This window comes from Grus americana, chromosome 2 (assembly GCF_028858705.1).
Source record: "Grus americana isolate bGruAme1 chromosome 2, bGruAme1.mat, whole genome shotgun sequence".
Lineage (NCBI taxonomy): Eukaryota > Metazoa > Chordata > Aves > Gruiformes > Gruidae > Grus > Grus americana.
Window position 1 is genome coordinate 108869719 of NC_072853.1, and position 12176 is coordinate 108881894.

The 12176-nt window shown below is 37.1% G+C and overlaps 1 protein-coding gene across 2 annotated transcripts in view; it reads right to left on the reverse strand.

The window, feature by feature from the left end:
* Positions 1-12176, reverse strand: part of CNTNAP2 (contactin associated protein 2) — a 1227525-nt gene that overhangs the window by 545596 nt on the left and 669753 nt on the right. For both annotated transcript variants that reach the window (XM_054815498.1, XM_054815497.1), the window contains exon 9: positions 7072-7221. In XM_054815498.1, the coding sequence (XP_054671473.1) occupies positions 7072-7221 (150 nt within the window). The remainder of the gene's footprint in view (positions 1-7071; positions 7222-12176) is intronic.

The following is a 12176-nucleotide window of genomic DNA, read 5'->3' on the forward strand; positions in this document are numbered from 1 at the left end:
AGATGGCTGAACACCTGCCTGCCCATGGGAAGTGGTGAATGAATTCCTTGCTTTGCTTTGCTTGTGCGCGCGGCTTTTGCTTTACCTATTAAACTGTCTTTATCTCAACCCATGAGTTTTCTCACTTTAACTTTTCCAATTCTCTCCCCCATCCCGATGGGGGGGAGTGAGCGAGCGGCTGCGTGGTGCTCAGCTGCCGGCTGGGGTAAAACCACGACAATCATATACACACATAATTAGAGACAACAGAGTTCCATTAGGTAAGTTTACTCCTTCCCATGTCCGTGCAGATTTACCCTCTACAGTGTGTGTTCTTCCTCATTCTTTGTTTTCTTGCTTTTAAACGTCAATAAGAGAAAAGAAAATGTATTGAAAAATTTGTCATTCTCTTATCTGCTGCACACAGAAATTTGCTTTAGTGCTTGCAAGAAAATAAAGCAAAGAAGATTCAATTCCTTCACTTTATTTTTTTTTGAGAAACTTCTAGATATATATTTTGTGGCTAACATCTTCAGCTTGGGAAGAGATTTACGTTGTATAACAAGGAGAGCACATCTCAAAACTTTATTCATTTTTCAGTGGGCAGACATTTCTCATCTCTAATAGGCCTCTGCTCAAAAGCTGAAGTTATTCCAGCAAGACTCATGCTCCCATCTATCCATTCCTAAACTCACATTATCATATATTTGATCTTTTATTTGCTTGCAGAAAGTATCAGCTTTCTGCCTGCACTTGTTTTTCTTCAGGACATCAATCAATCTCCAGCATTTCTGCTTGTACTGTTGTATACAACATGTTGGTGGATTAGCATATTATAACATCACTAACAATACTACTGACATTACTGAGAAGTAATCAGAGAATGTCACCGTTATTTTACCTGGTTTCATTCACCTAACATTCAAATTATCTGAATTAAATAAACAAAACTTTAAACATGATGAAAAAAGCATAAAACTCAAAGAGTTAATGGACAATGTTGATCGACTCCCTTCAGTTCTGTCAGTTGTATAAAAGGAATATGAGTTCAGCTGTGTTTCATTGTCCAAACTGAAAGACAGCAGGTGAGAGATAACAAAGAATTTGAATGGTATTAAAAAGCAGAGAGAAGCTTAGGTGCCTATGATTGTCTAACTTTTTTTTTTTAACTTACCACAAAACTACTTCCTTGCTTTGCTCAGGCTTCTACATTCTGCACATCTGCATTCTTTGCTCATCTGTTGATTTATAAACATTCTGGATTTAACAATCCAAAGCATGAGGGTTGTTAAAAAATACAACCCATTCCAATTCTTTTATTTCCATTTCTTGTGTTTATCATTATTTTGTAGGACTGACCTGGGAGGATTCCTGAAGATAAATGCTGAAGACACACAAAATCACATTATATTCTGAGTTATTTTGAATTTGCTTTGTGTTCTCCTCATGGATTTGTATTTGAGCTTACAGTAGATTTATGATCATGAGGAGAAAGATTTTTTTTCGAAAGCACCCTTTCCACAAGAAATGCAAATTTGACCATCCTGTCATACATGCAGAAGAAACAAGTGGCCACCAAAACTGAAGCCTTGACATATTTAAAAATTTGATCAACGTGCAGAAATGCAAATACAACTCAACATAATTGTTACTTATTGAGATGTGAGAAGTTGCAGGTTTGAGAGAATGATGTCAGGAGGGACTTTAGTTTCCTTTATTAGGTAACAGATAACATGAGTTGCTATTGGTTGGGTCCCATTTGTCACGTAACATCTAATAACTCAACTTTGGTTTTGCTGAACACATTTGAATTTGAGCTATAAAAAAAATCCCATGCCCCCTTTCTATCCGATAATACGAGTGATTATGGTAGTCTGAGCGCTTTTGAAATCCCTGTGACACTACCTAGGAAGTCTGACCATGACTATAACAGCTGTTAATGACCAATTTACACAATAATAACAATGGAAAACTTGATAAAAAATGTAGGCATACCACCCAGAGGCTGTGGTTATAGATGACAGGTTTTAAGAAAGTAAGATTCACACACCGAAGAGCCCAGCACATGGGAAACAGAGGAAGGTATTTTTCCTCTTTAGCTTGACTTCCCTGCTCCCTCCACCTCTAATTCTATGGGATTTTAGACAAACACAACTTTCAGAAACAAATGAATTCTACTCCAGGAACAAGACTCCACACAGTGCATTTTGTACAGTCATACAGAAAGGAAGGACTTTCTATATGCCCATAGACTGGTGTCCCATAGGAAACTAACTGCATAGTCCATTCATCTTTGCTTGTCAGAAAAAACAGCACACAGTGGATTGACAGACACTGCATATCTTTGTTCTCAGTGAAAATTTATCACTCATATGAAAAACTCTCCGATTCTTAAGCCAGTGAAAAGGAGAGGGAAAGTAGACACAATTAAAAAGAAATGCTGTAAAATAGAGACAAGTCAAAATTACGTCTCTAATCAAGTATTTCCTCTGGGCACTAGGCAGCTATTAGGTGGTCTGGTGCAAGCTTAAGACGCCTCACAAAAGCCCCTTATCTCCCAACAAGTGCAAATGAGGTTAATGGACTCATTTTCACTCTGTGATTCACTTTCTCTGTTCTGCTTTTTTGTTTTATGCAGATAATTGGAAACAACAAAGAAACACCATTCTCTAGAGCTTAGTAGGGAAGAGAAGTTCACTTCTTTCCAAAAACCCAAATTCAAGACAAGAAATGGAAGAAAAATAAAACCAGTGGGGAGAGAAGAATAGTCATACAGAAGGGTAATAGGTAATTAGCACCCACCCTCCCACATACACCAGCACACATTCACAATCTACAGAAATGCCTGATCTTTAGCACAGCTTCCCCTAACTCTTAGGCTTGAACAAAACATCATTGCTCTCTGTCCCTTGGGAGAATCCTGGTAGTGCTGGCAGACAACACAGGAGAGGCACAAAGGAAGGAAAAAACCTCAAACTATAGCAGTACTGAACATGATTTATTCTCTGACAGAGAAATAAAGAATCCTCTTATGATTTACTTCTGATTTTTCAAAGCTAGAAAAGTTAGTTCTATGGGCAGAAGTCACAAAAGACACATCTTTATTCAAATACTGCTGTACATGTAGTAAAAATCTGGGTTTGATGGCCAATGACAAGCATTTCTATTCAAATGAATAAATAAACTAAGGAATAACCAGAACAAATTTAGGAACTAGTTTTGAGGGAAACAGAGAGTGTCAATCAGGTCTGGTTTCTCTAAAAGGCCAACTTTCTCAAAACTGTAGCTGGAGGCTGCTACTAGACAGGGAAGTTGACTAACCAGGCTCAGCATACCACTTGGTGTCCAAACAAGCTATTCTTTTGCTAGCCCCTTCAGTGTCAAAACAGTGTTCAGCTGGCCCTTACTGTACCCACTTGCATGCACAGAGGAAGGCAGCACTCTGACTCACAGGCCTGCTCCTGCCTAGCCCAAATTTTCTAATGCCAGGAATAACAGCACAACAATCCTGCCTCTCTGCATTCCCCCTGTTATGTATGTAATTACACCGGACTAAGTCATAATCAAGTTCTAGTCAAAATACTGTGAGTAAAGTTAAGGACTTTTCCAGACATCGCTGCAAACCTATTTGTGTAAAAGTCAACTTAAATTTCTGATTTGTCTGGAATGTTTTATCACTACATTTGGCATAGTAATGTTCTCCTTGCCCACTCAATCTGTAATCGATTCCCAATTTTGATAGATTGTCTATTATGAAACTAATATTATGGGATATTGCCAGTGCAAAGTTATGACAACAATAAATGTACTTATCTTTTTTCTGAAAAAATGACACTGTCACAAAAATTCACATTCAAGTATGTGGTACTTGACTTACAGTAAAAGCTGTAGTTATTTTCACAGAAAAGGTCTATCCAGTGTCTGCCTTACTACTTTGAGGCAGTACTCATTTTATTGTAATTACTTTTCTCTTTAAATTCTCCAATATATTTTTGAGAAAATATTGTACTGCAGCGCCGAAATGCAATCTTTAAATCTTTTCTTCAGCAAAGACAACACCATTGCCTATAGTATATATTTGCTATATTGACACCAGGAGACCAGAATATAGTAGAGACACATACTCATTTTAAAATCAGGGAAAGTTTGGAGAACAAAACATTTGCAAACATGTATCTCTTTCAGAGATGAAGTAGGAAAATTTAAATCAGAAGAATACACGTGTTCAGAGCCTTCTAGAAATGTTGTATAAGCTCTCTGAACACAAATTCAATGAACTGAGATTTCTCAATAATTTGTAAGATCAACAAATATAGCAGTGGGATGAGATGAATATGATAACATTACTATCTTTACAACAGATCATTTTAAATTCTGCATCTGTGATATATGCTGGAATTTTAATAATACAAAGGTTTAATAGTCAAAATACTTATAACTATTGTATTCAGATCTCTAGCAAAGAAATCTACTGGATTCCTTTTCACATTGAAAATTTATTATCACCAAAGAATTGATAATTCTTTCTGCTAGCCATCTAGCTGTTTGCAAAAAGCCAAACATACTAGCCTCTGAATTCAAGAGGCAGTTGTTCCTTTCCTAACCAGAAAAAAAAAGCATTTGACACTTTCTTATCTGAACTTACTCCTAATGAAACTAATGAAAGCATCTTCTTTGATGACAATCACCAAGTGGCACAAATGTTTGAAGTTCCCCACTATTCTCACCTCTATACCCTCTTGCAAATATTATTGATTAACAGCCATAACTTGGAGTGCTTATAAAGAAAAATAAGGAGGAACACATACATATAGAGGGAAAAGAACAAAAATACCTTTGCCTCATAAGATGCAGATCATGAATATAAAGGTTAGGTTTCTAATATGCACCCAAAAGACTGGCTTTAAGTTGCAAGTAATCTCTAATTAACAGATATATATAGCAAAACAATTAACATATATATAGCAATATTCATGTGGGAGCATACTAAATTAAATGGGTTCCTCGGATCCAAGTCAGAAATAAAGCTTCCGCAGATTCACAGCTTGAGACAGTTAAAACACAAAAGTACAGTGTTGCAAATGTAGACTTCCTATTTTGAAATAAAACTGGACTTGAAGGTTAGGACACTGCTATTCTTTTGATATACCTTTAGAAGACCTTTCAGATTATAAAAGATAATAAGGAAAAACAAAAACCCCACAGTTTATGCAAAGGGACCATGTATTTGGGTGAACAGACATGGGAATGACACTTCAGTGAATTAATGATTTATTTTCTGATCCCACTAGAACAATTATCTACAAGCACACTTTTTTATGGAAGGATGCTGGAATTATAAAGTACAGGTCAACAATTACAAGTCAAGCAGATTTCAGAATCCAACTGAAACGACAACAAATCAACCTGTATTTTGACTGAGAAAGTGTATAAAAACTGCCTGGAGAAACTAGACAATCTATCCCTCACAACCAAATAATCAGAGGTAAAAGACATTTCAAAAGAAATCAATCAGTGTCTCTCCAGAAACGTAATAATGTTCTGGGGATTTTATCTATCAAAATTAACAGAATTTAACACTGGATGCATTAGGTATAGCATTTATTTTAATTTTTCTTCTACGTGTGCATAAGTTCATTTAATAAGAATGTCTCAGACTGTTCTGACAAATTGAAGGTAGTATGTTTTGATGACAAAATAATTTTCAGGCTTTAGCATGTGACACCTGGCCACGCCAGAACTCTTATTTGAGGCAATATGACACAACAACTATTCAGGATATTAGCTGAATTAAGGATATTGGAAAACACTGTGATATCATCATTGCCACAGTGTTTCCTGGAAGTGTGTGTCATGAGTATCTGCAGGATTAGAATCTATTTTTAATTAACTATATATTAGTTTTGTAACATCATTTAAGCACTAATTTCTATATATATTTTTAATAATTCCACTGATAGGAGATAATGAAATAACCTCAAAATTATTTTTTTCCCTTTCTACTTAGGGTATTTCATATGCCACTAACTTTTCTATCACTTGGGTAATGTTATGACTATTTATAGTATCATATTTATAGTTTATTTTGATTAGCTATGCACCTTGTAAGTTTGAAAAAAAAAAATCAGTTTTCAACACTGATAAATTCTACTTTTAAAATTTCTGTTCTCTGCCTGAAGCTTTCATGTGCAACATCACACGTGTGGGACACTTCAGAAGTACAATTTACAATTCTTTTTTGATCTTAGCGTTTGAGCTTGCTGAGAATTCTGCTTGAACAAAGATTACAAGTCATTGCTGAATTGGATGTTTTTTAAAAAAATGGCTAGCAGTCAAAAAATAAGATTTATGCTTGAGTTAAAAAACCCTTAATGACATTTTCCTATAAGACAATAGTATATCAAAAATATTTTTGCCATGCTAAATAGACTTTTTAATATAGAATTTAAAATATCTATTTTAAAAAATCCAAGAGTTTTTATGGCCTTTTTTGATTTTCATAAATGCAAACACAGGACAGAAAGGGGAATAATCATTCAAGGCATAATTTGGAAGAAGTCTTTTTAGTATATAGTCTGTCAATAGACAGAAATACTGAACAATTTAAGGCTTCAATTTATGAAAGCTTCTTAATGACCCACAATGATGACAGCTCTTAAAAAAAAATGAGCAAAAGGTTAAGACGTGTCCTGAGCAATGATTTTTTTTTTTTTGTCTTCAGGATTCCAAACTTCTTGAAAAGATAAGTTTATCTCTCTTCTCAGAGCCATTTAATTAAACTAGTAATGGAAGGTTGCCCTTTCAGAGAATGGTCTCTGAAATGTTCAGAGAAAATCTGGGAAATCATTCCAAGTTAGACTGACTCTTGTACAGAACTTCTCAGGGTTTCTTTTGCAAGGATAAGGAGGTGTAAAAAGATTCTTAAAAGTGAAATTAAGTTTAGTATTTTACTTTTTAATGAGCAGCACCTAGCCATTTTAGCCATATTAAGATCTATATGAATGAATTACATCATGAGCTCCATTTCACTCTTTATGTAGATTAAAAGACAACAGCACTTCAAGCAGATATTTGATTTTTTTTTTTTTTTACCTCCAAAGTAATACTTCTCTCCAGTCTTAACTTGTAGAGGGCTGTTTGTTCGAACAGCTGAAGCTTCATCACCATCAATGGTAAGGACAGCAAAATTTTCCTTAGCTAGGAATCGGACTTCATGCCACTGCCCGTCATTGAGACCAGAGCCTGTGAAGAACAGGAAACATTGGAACATTTTACTTAGGCCAATATTTATTATCCTTAAGTCTTTTGTGTGTCTCTCTCCTAGGCTTATTATGTAAGGTTTAATGAAGGCTATTGCAGAAATGAAATAATTTTAATGCAATAACAAGGCACTGCTATTGAAATTAATATTGCCAAAAATATAACATTATATCATAAATACAAGTCTTGAAACTGCCGAAGTGTTCATGCTGTCAGGTATAACTGTATCTAATTACAGATGTTATCACTCACCTTTACCATCAGAAGGCCATACCCTACATTTTAGTACTAAAGAATATCTCTTAATTGTTTCTATGATCAAGTTCAAAAGGGAAATATATTGATCCATTTAACTTTAGTGAGTAACAAGCCCAAAGGGCACATTATGCTTGTGATTGCTCCCTTTATCAATAGATAGATATTTCCAAGAAAAGGGAAATAAAAAATATGAGGGAGGAAAGGCTCACATGGAAGGTGAGTTCACAGCTAATACTGTCACTGGGATGTGGGGCTAGTCACAGAAGATGAAGACATTATTACTAAGGCACTGCAAAACCAGCAAAACCTGCATCTTAGGGGAGCACCATCCTCCCAATACTGGCAGCAGTGAAGCAGATGGATCTGTTAATTCATTCAGATCTTTTAAAAAACCCAGAATTTATATACTTCTGACATTGTCTCCAGTAGCTGGCAGAAAGCCGGTTTGCCTGGCATGTTAAACTGCCATTGGAGAAAAGCAAAAGAGTACTGGTTTGTTCTGGTCATTACCATGCAGGCAGGTTATGTTGGGTCAGCAAGTTAAGTAGCAAATACTCTAGTAAAAGTAAATTCCAAATTATAGCACCTCTTACAAGTGACATTTTCTCCACCTAGATAAAGGTGCTAAGTCACCTTAGCAAAATGTCATTTGCCAAAATAATCTACAATGCAATGCAATAAGTTGTTTCTAAAATTACGTGGGATGCACAATATCAGCAGAAGTATAATGGAAGATAAACTTTCCAAATATTCAAAAGACTGTTATCTTCTATGAACAAGGAATAATATTCATGGCAAACAGATATACCTAGACATTTAATGAATATTTGCCCACTGCTTCCAAGTGTTTGTTCAAGATACCAGATCAAGTCCTGAAAGAACATGGAGTGTTATACCTAGGAATATTCTTGGAATATTCATTAATGTGAATAAAAATGGCAGAAGCCTCTTAAAAAATGTATCAGTATGAAATGTTTCTACCAAAACTTGTTCAATCTAGTGTAAGAATAGATGAAAGACCTGATACACTAAACATGAGAAAAGGTGGACTTTTTTTCTATTTGTGAGCTCTTTTTTAATTTTCATTACATTTGACAAAGAAACAGAAAAACACATAATTACAACCCAGATAAAATTAATTTCTACTGATAATGAATTCAGAAAGGAAAAGAAGATATGCCTTGTTACAGAGTTCCAAACCAAAATTGTTACAGTGTGCGTTTCTACAACTGAAGTTTATCACAACATACTTAAAATCCCAATTTTCCAGCTCTATGTCAGTTTTTAGCAAGGTATTCAGTATTGCCTTAAGCTGAGTAACAATGATTAGAGACTTCTGGACAAAATTAAAACTTGGCTATTAAAACATGAGGGATGAAAACAGTAGCATGGGCTGTCAGTGAGTCAGCGGTGTCAGTTTAAAGTGCTCTCTGGAAAGGGGGATATTGCAGAAACCAAGAAACAGGACATTAGGCAAGAAAGTGTCAGCCTACCTTGCACCACCATTTGTATTATATCAAAAGACAAGTTTTTGCACCTTGACAAATTGCAAGTAGAGAAATTGTCACATCTCCCCCGAGTTCTTCCAAACATGTCCACCTCCCACAAGCATCCAAAGCATCACTGGTTTTCTCCTGCTCTTGGACTGAATTTGCAGTGGCATCTGATGTATTTATATGGCAAACGTCTCTCTCCTAAAGCTTTCACAGTAGTAACTTTTAAGGCCACTGCTGTTCGTTCTTTGATACGTTTTTCTGAGATCATTCACCAAATAATAGACAAAGCCTTCTAAGGCAATTTAAAGATAATTAGCTGTAAACATACACAGAAAACTTTACTTGGTGCAGGTGCCCAGACGCCGGCAGCGGGGTTTGCTGTCTCTGTGGTCTCTGCGAGAGGCCGGGCCTGCTCCGGGCCAGACACCGCCGATTCCAGCCGGCTCCAGCGGCCCCACCGCAGGGCGCAGCTGAGGCCCTCAGCCGCCGGCGGGCGTCTTGGAGAAAGCGCCGCTCAGAAAGGGCAGAATGCTGCGCGGCGGTGCGGGGGAAAGTGTGAGAAATCCGGGGAGAACCGGAGGAGGGGGGTTCCGGCCGTCTCTCGCTCTCCCCTCAGAGATTCCCCTGGAGAGCCCCGCGGGAGCAGGGCTCCTGAGGGAGCTGCGGCCTGTGGCGAGCCCACGCTGGGGCAGCATGGGAGCGGCGTGAGGAGGCCGGAGTGGCAGAGGACCGCTGCCTCCTGAGCATACCCCTGCACTCTCCTTGTGCTGCTCGGGAGTAGGAGGTAGAGGAGTTGGGAGTGAGGATTTGAAGTTGAGCTTGGGAGAGGGAGGAGGTAAGGTGGTGTTTTAATGATTGTCTTTGTTTCTCACTAAATCTATTTTATTTGGCAATAAACTAATTTCCCCCAAGTTGAGTCTGTTTTGCCTGCAACAAAATTGTAATTGTTATGTGATCTCTCTATCTTGTGGCACGAGCTTCTCAGTCTTTCTCCCCTTGCCCTGTTGAGGGGAACTGAGAGCAGCTAGGTGGTGGGTGTCTGCCAGCTGGCCAAGGTCAGCCCACTGTGACAACTGATGGAGCTAAAGACAAATGATTATGCCATGAAATTGGAAGTTCACTTTATTTGTTATAATAAGCCTTAGTTTGCTGTCCTTACCTCTTGAAGGTATTCTTTCATAAAAGAATGAACTGGTAGTACTAATGAGAAAAGTGTTTTAAACTGAATATTGCAGGGGATGCAAAATATTTCAGTTTATTTTAATTTGTATTTTTGACTGCATATTTTAGTCTGCTCCGTACACACTAAATCAGTCTTACAATGCCCATGTTGTTCCTATATGACATATTTTAAATAACACTAGAACAGGGACTGGAACCATGTATGCAGGCTAAAGAGACAATATCTCGTACACAAGAGTATGTAGCTATTTACTGCTGCATGCTTTACTCCCTGACTAATCTTGATCAGAGAGTTCACCTTCCTCTTTCAGGAAGCCTGAGATCTAAAAAAAAGAGACAAATTAGCTCAGTTTCTCCCTGAACAAGTAGCCTAAATACCGGAGAGGAAAAAAAAAAAGCGCGCCATAGTTTCTATCACAACCAATTTGGAGACCCTCCATGTTTGTTGGTTTTGTTTGTTTGTTTGTTTTGGGGGGGGGACGGGACTATTGATTCAACTCAACATGGATTCCTGTACATCTTAAAGTCCCAAAAAATTCTTTGTTAAAGCACAGAAACAGGTGATGTTATCTGCTGAATTAACAAGTGCAATGGTGCACAATACGCTAGTCTAAGAAACGCACAGTTACTTCTAGCTAGTCTCTGTGGTATGTTCTCCCAGTGTGCAGTGAAGGGAAAACACCTCAAGCTCACTAGCACCACACTGAAAAAATGAACATTGCAATGACTCAAGGCAAGAAGCAGGTGGAGGAAAGGTGGATCTGCTGAGCAGGCTGAATAGAAATGAGAGCATGAGGAGAACTGCAGGTTACCAGCAAAAACTAATTCCATGCATTCTCTCTGTGTGCGCAGCATTTAGCAAAATACACTAAAGGGGACACGTTGCTCTCTGTAAACTGCTTGCTACAGGCATGATTGGGGAAGCACTGGTATTAAAAATATTTGCCCCTACAAGTTGGTATTGTTCTTCCTGAAAGATTACACTGTTTCTGCTTTAGGTATTGTTTCTGCTTCATGGTATTGACTACAAAATGATTACAAGTTAAGGCTGTTGTCTTCTTAGCTACATGTAATAACCATCCTTACAGAGCTTTACAGTATGACAGTAGCATTCCCACAAAGTTGCCACAAAAATTCAAGTGCAAGTTTACGTGAAAAAACTCCTTACTGCTCTAGTTTGTGTGGAGTTTACCTATGAATGATAATGAGAATCGCTCACTAGCACTCAGCAAGCACTCACTATCATCTTTACAGAATTGTGCTCCCCGGTGGTGTAACTAAGAGCACCTTTTACCTCTGCCATTGTTTTTATCTGCTTTTTATTTACATGTGGTTTAGAGGCAGTAGTATCAACCCTCCTTTCTTAATGTAATAATACTCTGTTCCAGGGACTTAAATTGTTATTGGGATACATGGTATATTCTCCCATAGGGGATTAGTTTGTCCAGCTACATGACCTATTTTTATTGTAATACTTTATTGCATGCCTCATATATATTGAGAAATTATTTATGCTTAGACTTAAAAAAAAAACAAGCTTAACTGGGATCTGTCTGTAAACTAAGATTTAATATTAAGAGTAAAATATGGCTCTTTCTATAAAAGAATTTTCAATTGTAAAGTTTAGAATTGACAACATCCCAAACACACAATGATGATTTCTCACTGCAGTTTAATCTCTCTCATCTGACCTGATACATATATTTATTTGCATTCTTTTTTTCTTACTGTAACTTCCTGGTATACAAGTTGAGGAAAAAAAAAAGAAACACATACTGCTACCACCACTAATTCCCTGCTGAATTCTGGAAAAGCTGGTTTCATATGCAAATTAAATATGTTAATGAAATGCATTCTCCCTATCTAGGATTTCTATTTAAATTACATTATTTTAAAAGTAGGACTCTTGAGGTAGGCACTTTGAACAAGAAGAAACAGATGTTTTGCTTATTACAGACATGGAAGAAGGACTAGATTAACGAATGCCAAAAAAGTACAAGA